The 20,695-nt window shown below is 39.9% G+C and overlaps 1 protein-coding gene across 4 annotated transcripts in view; it reads right to left on the reverse strand.

Moving 5' to 3' along the window:
• fli1 (Fli-1 proto-oncogene, ETS transcription factor) overlaps positions 1-19,971 on the reverse strand; it is a 29,304-nt gene extending 9,333 nt beyond the window's left edge. The window contains exons 1-6 of one of the 4 annotated variants that reach the window (XM_027161594.2): positions 19,819-19,971; positions 17,650-17,736; positions 8,607-8,818; positions 8,140-8,291; positions 7,157-7,360; positions 575-643 (exon numbers count right to left, since the gene is read on the reverse strand). In XM_027161594.2, coding sequence (XP_027017395.1) covers positions 575-643; positions 7,157-7,360; positions 8,140-8,291; positions 8,607-8,818; positions 17,650-17,694 — 682 coding nt within the window. In that variant the 5' untranslated portion in view covers positions 17,695-17,736; positions 19,819-19,971. Of the gene's footprint in view, positions 1-574; positions 644-7,156; positions 7,361-8,139; positions 8,292-8,606; positions 8,819-12,005; positions 12,213-12,698; positions 12,845-17,649; positions 17,737-19,818 lie in introns of those variants that run through there. The other 3 variants (XM_027161596.2, XM_027161597.2, XM_027161595.2) reach the window with 3 other exon arrangements.
• Between the last annotated feature and the right edge of the window lie 724 nt (positions 19,972-20,695).

Here is a 20,695-nt window from a genome sequence, read left to right on the forward strand (position 1 = left end):
TCCTTTAACATCTGCAGGTATTGCTACGGAAATGATTGTCTTTGTGTTTATAGTTCATGCATTACATTCACCTGTAACTGTTACTATGAGACATTAATCTATTATTCAGCTTCGTATATAAAACTGAATACAAATTTATTAATAACCTTAACACAGGAGAGGTGATATTCAGTTCATTCGGATCCTATAAAATCTCCTGAGATTTATAAGGCCAATGTGAACTTAGATCATTTTTAAAATCTGTATACACATATATACACTCAAGCACACACACACACACACACACACACACACACACACACACACACACACACACACACACACACACACATCTCTGAACCCCACCCCCACTACTGTTTGCCATTTAGTCATCATTTTCAACTCTGTGAGCTTTGCCTTTTATGGTGTTTTATAGTTGTCGCTACATGTTAATGATTCAGTTTGGCCTATGAAAAAATGCACACGCAGCATTAAGAAAAGAAATTGTTAAATAGAGCCAAATGTTATGTTTGTCTTTTGAATATAAGCTGCTGGGCAAAGAAGCAAAGCAGTAAAGAGTGACGAATGATCCTACCTTCTTTGGCAGCCAAACGTGGAGACTGGTCAGTGTGAGATGGTGTGGTGTATGATAGTGATGAGCTACCTGCAAGATATAATAGAATAAACTATTAAAAGACATGGACCAAATGCATGACTTTAAAGCCAAACTGTGGAGGGGGCTGGTGAGTTTATTAACGTGTAATAACAGGGTAAGTACTGTGTAATTACTACTAAGTGGGTGTTGCTTTCGGCTTGTTTTCTCAATAAAACAAAAAGATTTGTCACATTTCTAAATTGCATTTCAGTCAATTCCTCACAAGTACTATATCAATCCAAATCCAAGGATTTAAAAAATGTACTCTTATCGATCAGCGGTTTTGGATGTGGTATTTGAGCACCGGTTTTTTTGAATAGCAGAAATGACATAAATAGCAATAAGATTATATTTGAAGATATTGGGGATAAATTCAGGTATTCAAGCAGATGAAGATTCTGAGAACGTGTGTGTCTTATGGGGGGAAGATGAGGAGACTTCACACACATATTTTAACCTTCAGGCCCCTCACCCCAGCACTGTGGACCCCAGAACAGGGCAGCCATTGTGTAGGGTGCGATCCCCATGCAGCAATCAAACACTGCTGCCCCAAAAGAAAAATAAACCCCCACATGGCCGTGGGCAAGACACAGGGAGAGAGAGAGAGGGAGAGAGAGAGAGAGAGAGAGAGAGAGAGAGAGAGAGAGAGAGAGAGAGAGAGAGAGAGAGAGAGAGAGAGAGAGAGAGAGAGAGAAACAGGCATAGAGTGAAAAATAGATAAAGTGTAACACAGACTGCTGTAAGACCTAAAGGCTAATTCACACTGAAAACATTTCTGTTTTTAGCATTCTGTCTTTTCACACATGTCCATTCTCAAATCCCACCACTATGGACTGTGTTACTCAAGTCTAGCAAAATGATGCTTAATCCTGCTTTTCTATGATCCTTCCAAATGACAAAATTTACCATTCCATCCATTCTGAAATGTAATTAAAATGATAATCTACAGTGTTATCCGTGAGGGCATCTGTACTGGGTTTATTCCCGCCTTACGCCAGTCTTCCTCAGCACGGCTCAGAATCCACCGTGAAGCCGACCAGGATAAAGCGGTAACTCAGTGAATAAACAATCTACGACATTAAGATTGGATGCAATGTACATCTGCAGAGCAAAGCTTTTAGACTGTAAATGATTACACAAACAAGGAGAGGTACAATAAACAGAAATAATATGATGGTGTCTGTTCAGTGTGATGCTGTACCATGTTGCATTTTTAAGTGAAGGGTTCTGTAATTACAGTTGGCAAAACAACCAATTTTCCAGCATTTTCACATGGGCATTCCTATAAAAAAGTCAAGTTGTCTGTTTTTTTTAATGCCTGTATGGAAATCGTCATGAGCAGCGTCGCAAGCAGTGTGAACATTTACACTATGCACGTTGTTGAGTCCGGTATCAATTCTACTACAGAAATACATCATCGTCATCATCATCATCATCATCATCATCAGCAGCAGCAGCAGCAGCACCAGCAGCAGCACCAGCAGCAGCCGTAGCAGCAGAACTGCTTTTGATCCATTCTATCTATCTATCTATCTATCTATCTATCTATCTATCTATCTATCTATCTATCTATCTATCTATCTATCTATCTATCTATCTATATGTGTTAGAGTTAGAGATAACGTTAACATTTTGTTCTGTTTCTGTACTTATGTAAAGCTTCTTTGAGACAATGTAAATTGTTAAATGTGCTATACAAGTAAATTGAATTGAATTGAATTGAATATGTCATATACTTTTCTAAACAAATTAGCTAGTGGGTTCTTCTTTATTTCTTTCAAAACTTTGACAGCTCCTCTGTCTTTTTGCGGTCAAATCCCAGACAGCGACAATGTTTTATCAGAAACATGATATTTTACTATATACTGTATATATACAACTGTTCCAGTAGAGAACAACATACAAAAGCTCAGACCTACTGATTTGTGTTGGATTTATTTTTTCCTGCTGACACACCAATTGCGGTGAGTATAAAAATACGGATTCAATACAATATGTGTGCAAAGAATAGACTTTTACTCGGGTTCATCTGTATATAGACTGCTATAGAATTTTCTAGACCTTTTTGAATTCTAGAATTGTTTGCTGTGAGTCTATGCGTACGGACTGTTTCTGGATACTGTCTCTGGAAATCAGTCTCAGTAGTAACTCATCATAATGCCTTAATTATTTTCTTTTCTCTCTTTTTCCTTATTGCCGGGAGTCAGTTCTCTCTTTTGGCACCATGACTAGATTCAGATCGATTTAGGCGCAGCGTTCTGTTGTTATTCATTTGCACTAATGCTTAGATAAAAGAACAGTTTTCACAATTTAGCGACAGCTGGTTAATGTAAGTAGGCAGTTCAATAAAATTCGACAAGAGAAAGAAATAAAAAAGAACGAGAAAAAAAAAACGAGAGAGCAGAAAGCTGCACACATGTTTATGGCTTGTGTAAACTATCAAGGCCTTAGAATGCTGGAGACTGGGTTTGTCTCAGCAGTGTATCCTTCCTGTTACTACCTTCACTGTGGGTGTAATATATGTAATCACACACACACACAAACACACACACATTCACACACTCTATCTCTGGTGTTCTAACATACACCGTTGTGTCTGCTGATTGTTCTGAGGAAGCTGAGACAATACTAGCGGTTCACCTCCGCTCCACTCTTGGCTGTAATTTAAACAAATTCTCAAATTGTGGCCAAATTGAAAGCACATTGGTGAGTGGGCGGCAATCGCATACAAAAATCTGGATAAGTGACCAACGGCAAAACCAAAATAATGCAGCAACATGCCGCACTACTTTACTCCAATATGCACTAGCAGCCTCCAGCGTCAGTGCATGCAGCCATAGATTCAATCTGCTTTCCATGAGATCCAGATTTGAGTCAAGACCTGGTGATGGAGTCTGTGTTTAGATTTCCTGGACTGCATCTGTTTATGTGAATGTATGCATGCATGTGCACTCTCTTGTGTCTCAGTATTTGAATTCATGTGCGTGTCTGCTAAGTATAAAGATGTTTGTGTATGCGCCTGTGTGTATGAGTCAGCAGAGGCAAAGCTGTTCTAGCAGTGTGGCCTGAGGCTGGAGGAGTGGTGACCCTACTCAGCTCTGTTGTGTTTAAACCTAATGGCACGTTGGAATGTTAATCAAACTCTCAATAAACATAACTGAACACATACACATATGGGTTAAGGATAACTATACAGTGTGCTCTCAGCTCCAGGAGACACCTTACAGACTGTAGTAGCTTAAGCACTTAATGGTGTCTGTGCATATACTGTACCAAGGGAACCAGAAAGTTCTGGACAGATTCCTTATTTGTCTGTGTGACTGTGTTTGTTTGTGTTTCGAGCGGAAAAACGATTAGCTTATGTTCCATATCTCAAGGGTCTTGGAGTCAGACACACCCTGGCAAATGCACACACACACACACACACACTCACAGCCATGTATACACTATCAATAGCGATCTTGAATCACAATAGAACATACCTACAGTACAAGCAACACAATGTAACAGTGTACACACACTTGAACAGACAATGTTACTATCTTCTCTGTGTCTCCAGGAAGTAAATTAAGGCAAAAGAGAGCTTTGGCACAGGGTAATCGCTCTTATTCATGTCGGTTTTTTTGCTCAGGACTGCAGCCAAGGCAATTCAAATTGCCGAGCGGAGGATTCGCAACCATTTCTTCACCTTCCAAAGTACACAAGGCAAAATCAAAAGCAGTTTCAGGCCGATCCACAATGGCCCACGCTTAAGCTAAGGATCAGTCCTGCAGCAACCGTCCTTAATGAAAACTCCAAACGGCAGGATCTCCTGAGAAGGGAAAAAAGCATCCTGAGAATGCTCTGCCCTGCAGCTCACAATGCCTCCGTTATGCTCGATCCGTACGCAGGCCCTTGGCTCGGCTAGCCACACAAACTGTTGACACCCACGAAATTAAGTTCCCATTACCTCACACTGCTCAGTCTATTGGCCCGTTTTATTTTTATTTTTTTATTTCTTTTTTTTTTTTTTAGAATGGCTGCTTTTAAGCACCAGGACTCCACCCGCCTTGGAGCTGAGCTGCTGTCATAATGTTGGGATGGGCCAGCTGTTTCTCTCATCCCATTTTGGGCCAACACCACTGGGGCCTGACCTTTTGAAGGATGCTCAGCTAACCCTCAGTAAGTGCTGCCTTTTTTTTTTTTTTAAACCAATCTATGCCCTGTGCTTTTATCTGAACTTGGAGCGATCAGATTGAACGTTTGGACCTCAAGCGAGTTTGTCAACGTGGTCCAGATGACATCCCACACACAGATGCACCACCCCTGCAACGTGCTGCTTATAGATTACATCGACCAATTGGGGTTGGGGGTAAAAGCCACAAAAGGAACTCTGCCAAAACATGGAGAGCTATAATGTAAGAAAGCCCTTGGAAGACGAATGATGCAGACTGCCTCCATTGTAAATTAGGGATAAACTTTCCCGTGCAGTGCAGAGCCTTGCCTCGCCTGGCAGGCACCGGAGGCCATGCACCTGGGTCTCGTCTAGGCCTGCCCATGGCTGAGGGCACACAGAAGGGGAGTAAATTTGGTTGGGATAGTTATCAAAATTCTTCATGGTCGTGGCAGTCCTGCCAAGCAAAACGTGGCTGTCCTGAGGAGTTATGGAGGATGCCAGGAATGGACACTCTCTGAGTTGAAAACTATTAAATGGAAGAACAGAGCTCTGACTGCATGGTTGAACGTGTTAAATCAATCTTTTATGTATTACTTCACTAGATAGAAGTTAAAAGAAAGTCAGAGAAAGCTGCCTTGTTGTGGCAAAACCATCGGCCCCCCCATTCAAATTGCAGTAGCTCATCATGTAGAAAAGAAATTTATTAAGCCTTAAGAAGGGATAGCAAATTCTTTTCAGATTGCCATTAATAGACCATATTGAATAACGTCATTATTCTGGCTAAATTTTGTGTATTGCTATTTTGTCGTCCAACAACTCAAACCACTGCCAAATGCTGTACAATTATGACTCTATTACTTTTTTTTTTAGTTTGGTTTCTCAACACCCCATTAATTCTTACTTGCTTTGCCTTAAATGTGTCTTGGGACTATTTTCAATAATTTGTCTATGAGAAAACGATTTAGCAGGTGACAGTGTTGTAAATTGACATCAGTGTCTATGCCCTGGCCACAAGTCAAACATTGTGTTTAGCCTCTATTCTGGCAGAAATATGAGCTCCACTGAATCAGGACATTTGATATTACCATATGATTTACTTAGCTTTTCTATCAGCGCTGTTTTCTACCAGTAATGTGCTCCTGAGTTCAAAGCAGCACTTTAATGTTCAGGCCTCTATTGTATTTCAAGTGGTTAGCGATTTCAGATGGCAGGCATTATATCTGACCACAAGCCCTGTCATACTCGCTCGGAAATGACAACATATCAGCTAATGCCCAATATGCTGAACCGGATAACCTAAACTGTATTACTTTGGGCCTTTTTACACCTGGTCACTTCATGTGTTTTCTCTGATCCGATAGCTATCTGATTTGTAAAAACTGTTCCATTTACATTAGGCCACATAACTGGGTCTCGGTGAATCGGATATCGATCCGATCTTTTTACTCCCGCCCAAAATGCAAATATATTTCACCTCATTTCCGGGGTAATTGAAATGGGACATGCTTTGGTGTATGCGGTTGCTACAAAAAACAGTATTTACTGTTTGCTGCATTTTCGCTGGCAGCAGCAGTGCATTTTAAGACCCAACGAGACACCTGGGTGAAAGATCGGAGCCAGCACTGGTGGGAAAACGTATTTGTTTCTTGCACGATGCATGACTCGCGAGTCACCTGCAAGTGACGTACTTCCGCTTGGGAGTAGTTTAGCGCTGACGTATGTGGCTCGAACAACCACATGCATTTACACCTGACCAGTTTCATCTGAAATGCGTCCCAGACCACCTCCTGAAGGGGTTTGAACGATCGGATTTATATCCGTCTTGAAACCGTTCCGGAGGGCATTTACACCTGGTCTTTTTATGGTCGGATAGCTATCGGATCACAGAAAACGCATGAAGTGACCAGGTGTAAAAACCTCCTTTGTGTCTAAAAGGGATCGCAATAAATATTATTCAACATGAATAAGAATAATACAGTTCACACATTTCTTTGGATTTGGTGCTGTTATATTCAAAGACCCAACCAAGGGTTCAAACTCTGCTTATACAAAATGTCCTTTCCACACACTTGTTACCTTTCACTTTACATTTCTGCACCTGTACTGTATACTGTAATGATTTATGTGTTCCCTTTTGAGTCCTAAGGTTTCTTCCTTTTCCTCATGTTATCTCAAGGAGCTTGTCCTTGACATCATCACCTCTGGTTTGCTCATTAAATCTACATCCAGATTTCTCTAAAGCCTCTTTGTGGCAAAATCGCATTCTAAATCTAATTTAAATGGGAAAAAAAAGAGAACACGCTGCGAGTCTCTACAGGTAGACGTTATTAATCAGAAGAAGTAGAGAAGCAGAGAAGCCCACTTACTTTCCCTGAGGTAATTAAGATGTGAGAGCAGGACTTCAGCATTATACACAGTGGTGAGTCTCAGGAAATCCTCTTTGCTCATCTTACACAGTTCCTTGCCATCCGTGTTCTGGAACATAGCTGTGTCCATTTCTAGGAGGCCGTACTCTTTTACAGCCCAGTCTAGCCACTGCCGTACATGATCCGGGGACCACAGAGAAGGATCTGGAAAAGAGTGTCATCAGCTTGTGAGTCAATGATACTGACTATGTATAATTACATGCTTTTTTCCTCTATTTTCTCCAAATATCCCAGCCAGGAAGGGTGCACATGATTCCTCCATGAGATGAATCTTTTCAAGCTGCTGCTGATGTTAGGTTACGATACAGCTGAACATGCTTAAGGTACAGTACTAACTGTGCATACTTGAGGTCACACCACTCATGGATGGTTGTAGCATCCATTCATTCTGCTGCACCACCTTAAAGCCATTACATATTACAGATTTTTAGGTGATTTATACACTAAGTGGTCTGACATAGTTTTTTTTTTTTTTGTGTGTGTGTGTGTGTGTGTGTGTGTGTGTGTGTGTGTGTGTGTGTGTGTGTGTGTGTGTGTGTTTTAGCTCTTAGAAAGAAAGTCAAAATCCTTCTATAACAAATTAAGCTAGACATTGTACTAGATATATCAACCTTATATGCAATTGGTTGCATAAATGTAGCGCAGCTCCAGAAAATGGATGAATGTACTGTATATCATTGCCAGAGTCATGTTTTTATGTCTGCCAGTTCTGCGGTCGTGCCTTTCAGCCATAGCCGCATGCTCGTGTGCACGTACTCGAGGCTTTATCACATAGCACCATGAAGTGCCGATTCATGCTCTAACCTCAGAATCAGATCTTCATCATCCAAGGAACAACATATAGACCCTGTACATTTCATGCAGGCTTATTAAAAAAAAAAAGTCAGTGAAATCCAGGCATGCGTTCTGTGACGTTAATGTACCTGCTGGAACTATGACTCTCCTCTCGTTGGTGGTCATGTTAGGGGGCGGGGCACTCTTCTCATCCATGTAGCCTCCGTAACCCATCTGAGAAGTGTCTGAGCTGCTCACCAGCTTATTGCATTTCCCCACGCTGCAGTCCACAGGGGATTCTCTGAAAATATGAGTGTGGCATGCTTCATAGGAAAATACCTCATCATAATAACGTCATATGAAGTTACTCAAGCTTTGACTTTATGTGTCTTTAAATTGAAACTTTTACACTAATTATACTAGACTAGTGATTGTGAGTTACGGTCCCAGTACCAATAAGTCGTCACTTTTCATTTAAAAAGTTTAAATGGGAGTTGTGTTTGAGAAAGAAATACATGTCCCTGACTTCCTTATTAATGCCGGAAATGGCGCTTACTAAAAACTACATTGTATGAATGAATTGATGAACCATTTTTTTTCTGATTCAAATCCACACCTGGTTCCGTTGAGGTGGTCGTATTCGCGTTTTACGTTAATGCGGGCCGGCTGATTGATCCACTCCTGTTGAGGCTGGATGGGATTAATCTTGTGCTGCTGTCCGTAATCCTGTGTGCTAGATGCTGTCATGTCTGTTTTGGGTAGAGGGGCAGCAGATGCGTAGGGAGGCTCAAACAGAGACTGGTCTTCACTCACCACTGATAGCGCCTCCTGGAGGAAGCAACATAAAAACTTTAGATCATAAATTACATTCAGTGGCTTTATGAATAGGAGTGGATTATGTTCAGACACACAGCGTAGGACTAGAAAAATGAATCATTTCAATATGTTTCAATCGTCACAAAGCCAATGTATTACTGAAAGGACAACTTAAACAAAAAAAAGGTGAATAATTTTTTTCAGAATGTTCAGACGGTTTTCTAAAGCATCATTTTGAAAGTGCTCAGAAACAGATTTGGGAGAATGTCAATTTCAAACTGAAAAGAAAAAAAAAATCAATTACAGAATGTAATCTTGCCTCTTTGTCCCATTCATGACTGAAACACAAGCGGGTTGGAAAGTCAAAACAGATCCACAGTAACTAGTCGGAGGTCGCTTCTACATTTAACCTCATTGCAGGAGCTCAGCTGGGGTGATGTAGCTTTATTAAAGAAAACAAACGGAGTAGACAGGCCTCTCCAGAGACTTATGGCGTCTACATGAGTGGGTGCTCATAGTGCTTTCATTCTGCCCATCAACATTATTGTAAATAACACTCTTGATTTGATCATACAGAAACGTTCATGTTTCATTCACATCTTTTAGTGGCTCCCCCTCCATTTCCTCTCCTTTTTTCTATTTTCCTTTTTTCTAAACTTTGTTCACCGGGTGAGCCAACACAATAGAACACATTTCCTTCAGCTCCATTCAAACACTTGCCAAGACCTGCACCTGTTAATGTTGAGCCTTGGCACTGTAGATATTGTATATTATAAATAAAAATAATTAGAAAAAAATAAATTAACGAATCCCACTAATATTTTACATCTGTGAGTGATATCTTTGTTATCACACTGAGTGGGCTAAGCTCAATGTAACCAACCCAAAGCCCAGATCAGAACAGTTTGCTGCGATTACTCCAGAGAAGTCGTCTCACATAATCAGCCTGCCTCTATCGAGAAGTCCTCTTTTTCTCGTTGGCTTTTTCAGCTTCTTGTCAGGCGCCATAATTTTGACTGGCAAAGCCGATGCAGCATCTGTGGACACTATCAGAGAGACCAACAGCAGTGGAGCTGGTGAAGGATAAGTATGACACAGAGAAAGAATGCTATGATGGTGCCAGATAAGGACCATTCTGACTGCTGTGCACTACTTATGCTGAGACATATCAGACTGCACCATATAATTCATGATTGGCAGTCAGGCTTTCCCAAGATTACAGAGGGGTTTTAAAAATAGGAAAATCTAATTCTACACACATACATATACACACACACACACATACATACCAATGGCAAAATGCAGCATTCCTACATTTATACAGACGGGTGATCTCAGCAAGGCTGGGGCATTGAACCAAGGTTTTCATTACAACAGGGTTAAAATGCTCACAAAAGTGGTGTTTTCTTCAGACCATAAATTAGCTATGCCTACATAGCTCACTTCATCCACGCAGAACCACAGGCCTGCTCTTTAGAAATTGACTGCAAGGAGCACCCACAGCATTTCTTTTCACAACTGGAGGCTCAGACAGGAAGAAAAAACAGGTTTGTATTTTCACCCAAGACTGACAGTCTGGGTAATTCTTGTGTCTGAGAAGAGCTTAAGTGTGGGATACCTCTGGACTCTGAAGCCAGATGCATCATGACATTAGACTGGGATGGGCTTGTTCCCATTCTGTGCTAGGCAAGGTGGTGATACAGTGTGCGTTCCAGTCCTTTGTTTAAGAAGGGAAAGGAAACCTGACAGGAAACCAGATTGTGTAGAACAGGAAACCCCCATTGGCAGAGACGCCTTCCTTATGATGGGTCATGGTGTATATGCCTACAGTTAATACTCAATCAAACATGGTGCAGCAAAGGCGGAAAATATATTTTACTTCAGATGAATTACTCAAATGCTCTTAATAATAATAATAATAATAATAATAATAATAATAATAATAATAATAATACTTACAATTAACATAAATATTGTCATCTTTGTACAGAACACTGTACAGTTTAGACATTTCATTTGCATGCAAAAAATGACCAGAAACTTTTCTCCATGCTTCATAAAAAAACTAAGCTTAAAAAGACAAAATATAAAAGCATTAGATTTTCTCTAGATTTTCACAGTTCACACACATTTTCCACACCCAAAACCACTAATATGACCACAAAGAGGGGAAATCAGACAGCACACGCAGATACACTTTCCTGATTCTTCTCTCCTCTTAATTGCAAACCTGAATACAGTTAAAGCACCTAAAAGTAACGCAGCTTATTTACCCTTAGCGTCATTTTACCCAGCGGTGCTTTCTGTAGACATTTTTTTTAACTCTTTAAAATAATAATAATAATAAAATAAAAAGCAACTTACATCATTTACTTTAAATGATTTATACTGAATACGTGTATTAAAAACGAAACCTGGTATCGGCATTATAATCAATCTTTTATTAGAATATCTGAAAGTGCATTTAAATTAAATTATAGAAATTATAGAAAGCAGTAAATTAAAACAAAACAAAAAAAAACAGTTTAATTTATTCATTTCTTTGTCCATTACTGCCACCTATTAAGAGGGGGTAATATGTAAATCGGAATATTTTACTTCTGTTCAGGTCAAACCAAAAACACAAGGAAGAAGTCTTTAGTTTCTCTAATTAATAATATATTAATTAAAAACATCTGTGCGCGCTGGCTGTAGTGGGTGGGCTCGCTGTTGGAGCCCGGGCTCTGCGCCACATATGGAACCTCCGCTTTATGATTTATACAAAACACTAACGACGCAATACCACACAACTTCCACACAAGCTCATCAGGCAATTAAACACCAAAGCATCGCGAATTATCTGCCAATCCATGCTCTATTAGCATTGGAATATATAAATTTATTTAAACAAAAAAGGTCCCGGTTTTATTACGTCCCAGATGTGCGTCTATACACTTTTTTTTTTTTTTTGCGTGTGCGTGTATGGATTCCATCTGAATGTCGCCGAATGTGTCCACCTCCTAACCCATGTGCGTTTTTTTCTTCTCTCCAACAAGATTTTGGAGAAAAGGAAAAGGAAACTTGACTGAGGAAAGCCGTAGGAAATCTGGCTGCCTGCTTTCGGGGACGTTACGCAGAAGTTTTGCGAGCTCTCGGAATGAAAGGAGAGTACGCACCCCGGAGCAACCCGCGCACAAACCCCGCCATCCACCGGCCTTACCTTAATAGTTCCGTCCATTTTGTGTAAGGTCCAGTCGAACCCGACAACATTCCATACATGACACGCGCCTGAACGACTTCCAAACCCCGGTACGCGGCGGAGACACGGAGACACTTTAACCCGATGGGGTTTTGCTTTTTTCCCCCTCTACATTTGGGAAATGAAGTCACTGCGCTCGAGAAGGGAAGCCGTCTGTGTGTGTGTGTGTGTGTGTGTGTGTGTGTGTGTGTGTGTGTGTGTGTGTGTGTGTGTGTGTGTGTGTGTGTGTGTGTGTGTGCGCGCGTGTCACTGCTAGCCCTGCCTTCATCGCGGCCCCCGAAAAGCAGGATACTTGTCCCGAGGAGATAAGACGCGAAGACAATAGAGTTTGTTTCCTCTGCTAAATGTTTTTGGCTGGGAAATATTTACGGGATGGACGCCAGCTCTTTATATGTGTGACACATTTTTAAGCAACACATCAGTCTCAGTGGGAAAAACTTGTTATTGTAATAATCCCAAAACTGGATTTTATATATAGATTGCATGGAGAACTTTAAAAAAATATATTTTTTAAATAATTGCCACTCAAAAGGTTCTTCGAGATCCAGTCACTCTGATGCACAGACCTTAATGTAGCACTAATCCACATTGCATGCAGTTAGTTGAACACCTATCTTTTCACTTTCCGCACATATCAACAGAAAAAGTGACTACCTGCGCTCGCGTACAGTGCTTTCTTCCCCCCAGTTCTCAGAGCTGTGCAGTGTGTCCCCGAGATGTCCAGAGATTTAGAGAAATCCCACAAACCCTAGGAGGCGGCGCGCCGCTCGAACCCGTCACTGCCGCGGTCTGCACTGCACGTGCGCGCGCGCGGAGGCGACTGCAAATCCAACTGCTCTGCGTATTTCTACACGAACTGCACACGCACGCAGGATGAATGATAGCAGACTTGGATCAGTTCTTTTCATTTCTAACTTTATTATTGTGTCTCCGGTAGATCGGTTAAACGGTGCCATATGACTAAATGGCTGTGTGGTATGCGGTGTTATTCTGAAAGTCTTTATATTACTATGGTATGTTAATATACCAGCTAAATTATATTAAATAAAGTAGAAAAAAGAACACGAACAGTGCAACGTGTAGGCTATATTGTTAATTTATTTTTTTTATTTTTATTATTATTATTTTTTTTTATTATTATTATTATTAATATTATTTGCATTTTGTCAATTACACCAATTTAATGCCGATCGGATTTAACACACTGAGTATGCGCAGTTCGTGACCAGACCCCGGACCTCCAGACCCCTTCACCCCCCCATCCCCAACCAAACAGCATGCCCGAGGGAGCAAGCCCGAGTCTGAGTCAAACGGCCTGTCTGCTCGCGACTTGGGGGTCTTGGGGGAAGGGGAGAGCTCCCCTCGAGACAAGCACATCTGGATCCTGCTAGGGGTCAAGGCTTTCCTCTGCCCCGGGGGCCTGCGCAGCTCGCCCTAATTAAGGGAGACACCTTGTTTAACCATTTAGAGTCGAGGCGCCTACAACTTTCAGCGAACAAAACAGCACTGTTTCTACTTTTATTCTGATAAACCACCTTTTTATCCAAACCCATTTCTTTTTTTGGCAAACATCTGTTTCCTTTGGGGTAAAGCCAGAAAGACCTATAGTATTTTGCCCAGATAGAGTTTTTTCTATAAACCATAAGTCCTAGACTGACAGATAGCACGTAATTGTGACAGATTTTTGTAGCCAGGATGGAAACTGTCACTATTGTAAGTATCAGATGGATGAAACATGCCTCTGTGCAGTGTTCAGCAATCTTTTAATTAAAACCAATAAGAAATGTTCTGCCAGACTGTCTTTAATAAAAAAGAACTAAAGCAGGAACGGTCCCTCTCTACAGTTGCAGTAAAAAAAGAAACTACCTTTCCTAGACTCTGGGGTGATATTCTTATCTTTTGTACCATTAAGCAGCATACCCATATGAAGATAATGCACCTTTAAAAAGATTCAAAGCACATAAATGTACCGTAATTAGTATAGAAGTAGATTATTAAAACACAGATAGACTAATCACTCACTCAACTGGTTACAGAACTAATAAACTATACATCCAATTTATTTTTTTAAAATGAAACATGCCAATTGAAATATAAATAACACTATATGACCAGCAATTTTTTTGTATTTTTATATTGGAGGTAATATAAAATTAATAATCATGCACTAAGCTTAAAAAAATGCATGTCGGATTATTTCACCCTTGTGAAAAATACTTAATAATTTTAAAGTATAAAACAAATTTGGATTTTGATCTATAAACAAGCGTAATCACATTATGTAGTCCAGCTTTAAATTTGTTGGGCATTTCTCCCAGCATGCCACTTGCTCAGCAGTAACAAACATGCTTTGTGGCCCAGTAAACAGATGCACGTTCGTTTACATAGAATGGAGCAAAACATCTGGAGCAGCACCACAGCCTGACAGCCAGCCATTCCCTCCAACCACAAACTGGGGGAAGAAGTGCTGCTCCGTGCCATTGGAAAGGCACTGAATTGGGAGGGATCTGTCGATCAGGTTTGCAGTTTGGAACTGGTTACTCTAGACACCCACAAACACTAAGAACATGGCCTCGAGACTATAAGCATGCAGGAATCTCTGTATGAGAAACTAATTGCTTTTCTTTATAGCCTATAACTATCTAATAATATAATGCCCTTTCCTTTATCATTTTCTTTTTCTTCTTTGCCATGTTTTATTTATTCAACTAAGCACGCTATAGCACAAATTAAATATACGGAATTTCTTGATTCCGAATAATAATTATTTACAAGTTATTTATAATATTACAAGTATTGATTAATTTCTTCTAAAAGCAGCTCTGACAATAGATCCAGGTGTAACTCAATTCATAGGTTTATATATGCTAGATATTTATCTGCACTTTTGCAGGACTGCTACATTTTGCACTTCTGGTAGATGCCAAACTGCATTTTGTTGCTGTGTATAGTACTTGTACAATGCAATGACAATAAAGTTGTATCTATCTATCTATATATTACGGCACTCAACTAAATATCAGACCCTCGTCTCAACATAAGGCTGATAATGAATCTAAAAAAAATGAATTAAAAAACATGGTATTTAAAAATTAAGAACACACAGTTGTGTGTATAAGTGAGATTTGTGTGTATGGCGATGTTTGTTCAACATTTATGGAAGGAGTCAGCAGTGTCAGTGCTTTGTAACAGTTCTGTAAGTTTTCCAATGTGAATGTCAGAGGACCTTACAGTATGTCTTCTCAGTTACATGACAAAGTGTTGAGGAAGAGACAGTTTACAGCTGCTATACTACAAGCGATTACAGAAATGAACTTGTCTTACAAGCATTCCGAAGCATTAAAACCTGACTATAGATGGATAAAACATAAGCCATATTGTTTATTAATAAAGAAAAATGGTAAATGGTCCCAATTCACCGTGGAATAAGAGGAATGAAATATTACTGCCTGCATCCCACAACTCAATCCTGGGGTTTAATTCTTTACCTATTTATTTAGGGTGATTACAAAATGCATTTTTATTATAATATTCTCTCTGCAGGCAGAAAGAGAGAGAGAGAGAGAGAGAGAGAGAGAGAGAGAGAGAGAGAGAGAGAGAGAGAGAGAGAGAGAGAGAGAGAGAGAGAGCAGGAGACAGAGAGAGAGAGAGCGGGAGACAGAGAGAGGCTCTGAATTAAGTTTTTTGTGACAAAGGTTTCAGCTATATTATCTTAACCGTGATGCTACCCCTGAGGATCGAGTTTCTCAGATTGTTCATTAGGCTTCAAACTTCTAGTCTCATGCAAAGACAGAGAGAAAGAGTGAAAACGAGAGAGAAAGAGAGAAAGGGGGGGGGGGAGAGAGATACTGGAGAGAGAGAGAGAGAGAGAGAGAGAGAGAGAGAGAGAGAGAGAGAGAGAGTTCAGACTGCTGCACATAAGCGCAAACTGTCTGGCCCCCTTGCTTGGGGCTATAATTAATTTGAGATTTATTTTTATTGGAAAGCTCAAGTCTCGCCTGGCCTTAACCAAACAAAACCGCAGCTACGCAGTGGCTTCGCTCGAGTGGAGACGAATATTTCTTTAACACCGGTCTTCAACCGCGCCTGGGCCACATTCGCATTGGTGCAGACCTGTACAGCCTAGACTTAAACTTAATGCTACGTAATGTGTCAGCAAAGCTCTCTGTGTTTACAAAATACAACAGTTTACAGGGTCATATTCAAACTTTGACAAAAGCTGCAATCGTTCTCTTTTGCTCTCATCTGAGTTTTTTTTTCTGTACAGTATGATTCAAACGTCTGCATTTAAATAATTCATAAAATAGTAAAATAGCGTCTGTCAAGTAATCCAGTCCAGTCTTTAACTATTTTTTATTAAATGTTGAGAGGAAATTGAGCGGTTCACGTGTTAGACTCCACTACTGAGGTGCCAAAAAAAAAAAATTTCACTTAGGCTAATAATCATAGCCTACATGATCAAGAATGTCACAAGGATTAAACGTGATTAGCATATTTAATTTCAATCAACTGCTTTCAAGTGCTTTAATTGTCTCTATGCATCTTTACTCATAGCTCAGTTCTGCTTTAAAGCATCCTATTAGCCAGTGTTTATACAGGCCCTTCTTTCAGTGCTATTTGTTATTAAGTCTGAAAGGGGGAAAGCTGGATTAAGAAAGTAGAAATTTTCCTCCAACATTTCAATTTCTCAAACAAATGGCGGACTGTTCGTGGCACTCTGGCCTTCCACGCACTGTGAAAAGGAGCAACACAAACGTGGCGTCTGCATGAAAAGGTCCCTTATGCAAAGGGGGCAATAAGTCTTCGTACCATAACAAGTGGGACCTGGAAAGTATGCTGATTGTAAAGATATAATGAATGACTTTGCCAGGCCCGATATTTCATTTTCATGGTGCACGTGAGCGCCCAGAGGCTTTTTGATATATGAGGCTTATTGCGTGCTATAGTGCTACTTTTGTCATAAATACAACTTTGGAAATGGCAGTGTGCCTTGCTGTACCTCGGGGAATAAACAACAGCACGGTAATCTTTTAGGAATGCGTTTACCAAATACCCATGTTTTTAAGATATAGGCTATGGATTAAATAATGGCTTTGGTTTAAAACAATAAATAAATAAATAAATAATATAAAGGTCTGCAGGAGTGCATGATACATAAACAGCAGCACTTCCAGGAGAATTCTCAGACAGGTTTTTATCTCTAAACACTATTTCTACAAACAAGGCCTTCATTTCATCAGCGTTTGTGGCTTTTGCAGTGTGACAGCCAGATGTGTTCCATTGGCAGTGTTTGCATCTTCAGAGGACCAGGGGGTGAAAACCCACATTGTGTCAAATAGAATAACATTACAATAAATGACCTAAGAATAGGTCAGACCCTCTCCTTTTCAGTCAGTGGAATAACAAAACATCCTTCAGTGTCAACATGAACAAAAGCCCTGCACTCTAACATTGGTGTGCAGGTGGAGCTGATGATTTGTTGGACAGAGTCCAAAGCACATCATTCAATAAAGCTGCATTCAATACATAACTCCCATAAAACACACTGCTTACAATATACATCAAATCGGTATATGTACTTTTTACAAGTGCCATAATGTCTTACCTTGACATATGATGAAGTGTCAGGGACAGTCTGAAACATTGTCATTGGACAAAGAGCCAAAAATGGGTGACTTTCCCTTCACAGCCCCTGAGGAGATAATAATAATAATAATAATAATAATAATAATAATAATAATAATAATAATAATAATAATAATAATAATAATAATGTTTATTAAATTGTATTTGCATAGTCTAATAACAGTAGGCAATAATAAAAATAAAAATAAAATAATAATTTCCCCTTTGCCATATGTTGGAAAGAATCTGTTAGAAAACTGCTGAATATTTCTAGACTTTATTAAGCATGAATTTATTTCTCTCCTCTGATATCCTGCTGGGTTGCTCCTTAAGGAGAGCTTTGGGATGGCTTTTCCTGTAGTCATGATGGACATCATTTAAATATTATCAGCTTTGTGGGTAACAACGGGATATAAAACGCCCAGCAACTACCGTGTGCTCTTTTCTGTTCAAAACCGATTTGAAGGAGTATACTAATAAAACGGAAACCACAGGCTTATTTACTAAGTGGGTAAATAATAAACTTTTATTATTATTATTATTATTATTATTATTATTATTATTATTATTATTATTATTATTATTATAGTAACATTTCTTAGCAATAGCTAGGACTAGTCATTAAAACTATTTTATAATTTCAGTAAATAAGTCAGATGTAAAACAGAGAGGCCCTTCCTCCCTTGGCCTTCCTCCTGCACATGTTGAAACACTTTTTGCACTAATAAGTGCAGCTTATAAAGTCCCGGGTGAAAGGGCAGCTCGGGGCCGGTGGCTTCTGCGTTGCCTTCAGCGCGCAATTACTATTAAACCCAGTACATCAGTACAGGGACACAAAGCAAACAACAGGAAACTCTCCGCACAATAACACCGTCTAAATTTCCTTTTAAAGGGAAGCCTATACATCAGCAACACAAACAGCTGGCAGACGTTACAGGCAGAACGGGTTAGATGTGATGGGGAGCAAAGTTTAGTGAGGAGACACTTTCTAATGGAAATGATGACTGGAATGATGACCGTGCATGCGGAAATAACCCAGACAAATTTTAGGCATATGCAAACAAATCTAAATATAGCCCCAAAGAAAAGAGAAGTTTCAATGAAAGTAAATAAATAGGACGTCGGTTTAAAGAAGTCGAATAGAACACACACACACACACACACACACACACACACACACACACACACACACACACACACACACACACACACACACAAAGAAATAAAAAAACATCAATCAATGTGGAAGTGGATTAAACAAACAAGAAACAAACAAACAAAAGCTGAACTATCTATCTATTTATTTGTTTGTTTGTTTGTTTGTTTAGTCAGTTCCCAAAACAGAAAGCAAACTAACAAGCAAACAAACACTGGCTTGCTTATTTATTTATTTATTTATTTATTTATTTATTTATTTATTTATTTATTTATTTATTTATTTATTTATTTCCCAAAACAGAAATCAAGCAAACAAACAAACTAACAAATATTTGGGCATACCTGGCTCTGTAATGCCAAACTCTAAATCCTATACACTAACATCACTAGGATGCCTCATTATATGTACTACAGACAGTTTAGCTGACACAGGAATATGTTAATGTGTAAAAGTCCATCCGATTTCACTGCACGTAATAAACGGATTCTGATAGCTAAGCGCGCGCCTGAAGCTGAGCGCGTAATACACGACTGAACGTGGTATAAAGCGCCCTGTTTATTCCTGCAGAGGACCTCAGACTCGCCTCATAAACTCTCCCAACTGCGTTTCTCTCATTCCTAAACGAGCAGTGAATTCCGCATCTGCAGCCAATTACGCGACCCGAAGCTCGGCACGACTGTTAAACGACTCCACCGGCTTTTTCCTTGCACACGCACTGTGCACGAGCCCGGGAGCCTCTAACGTTCCACACTCGGTGTCCCTCGTGTTATTCATCACGTACCCGACCTGCGGAATTCTCTGTCAGCACGTGCGCGTGCTCAGCACCACCGGACACGCTGAACGCATTGCATCATATAAATGACATTTAGTTCATCAGTAAACGATTCTCTAAATAAGTCTCTGAACAAATCATCAGTGCGCACCAGACCTGCACGAATAACATGACGCATTTAGTATCGCAATATTTGTTTAGATTTTTTTTCTACTCACCCGTCGTTACTCTAATCACTCGCTTTAATTATCCTCCAAATGGAAAATAATTAGTCCCTTCTGCGCGAGCGCTTTTGCCATTGATGACAGTAGTTACATGTGAGGAGGCGCGTGAGCAGAAGAGCGCGTATGAACGGAGAGGCTCCTGCGCGCTACTGACCAATCAGGGCCGAGGAGGGGGGGGACGCGCGCTTCCCTTGAGCTTCTATAGACCGCTGAACCGTGAAAAAAGGGAACTCAAAGTGCAATTGGTACAGTACCATAAAAACATAACGCCTCGGTGTTTATCTCCTCAGAGCTGAGGCCTTATACTGTCTCTCACATTGCATAAATCGCACAACTTTTGTACCGTCTGAATGCATATTTGACCCTAGATAAATAAATAAATTAATGAATTAATTAATATTTAGGCCTAATTATATTAAAAGTGTTAAAGTGATATTTAAAGTGTTAACTCTAAAACACCACATGCACATTTCCTGGTCAAAGAATTATGCATAATGTACATTATAAGACACCCAGATGTTCAGGCAAAGTAGTTTGGTACCTTCTAATTTCTTACCTTGGCAAGCACAAATATGAATTTTGCTCAGATTTAATGAACAAACAAACAAACAAACAAACAAACAAACAAATAAATAAATGCATTCTGCATTGTTATACTGTATATTTGTTTATCTCTTTACATATAACCAAATGTCTATATGTCTCAGTTTAGATGTCTTGTGTGTTTAAATGCCCTTTTACCTGCCTAAAGTGTTTAATGAACTGTATTGTATTGTGTCCTTTCCTGTCCTTTGGGTACTTTCAGCTACAACCAGTCTCTTTCCTGTGTGGATTGGGGCTCTGTGCACTTCACTGACTCCATTTCCTACTC

This window comes from Tachysurus fulvidraco, chromosome 13 (assembly GCF_022655615.1).
Source record: "Tachysurus fulvidraco isolate hzauxx_2018 chromosome 13, HZAU_PFXX_2.0, whole genome shotgun sequence".
Lineage (NCBI taxonomy): Eukaryota > Metazoa > Chordata > Actinopteri > Siluriformes > Bagridae > Tachysurus > Tachysurus fulvidraco.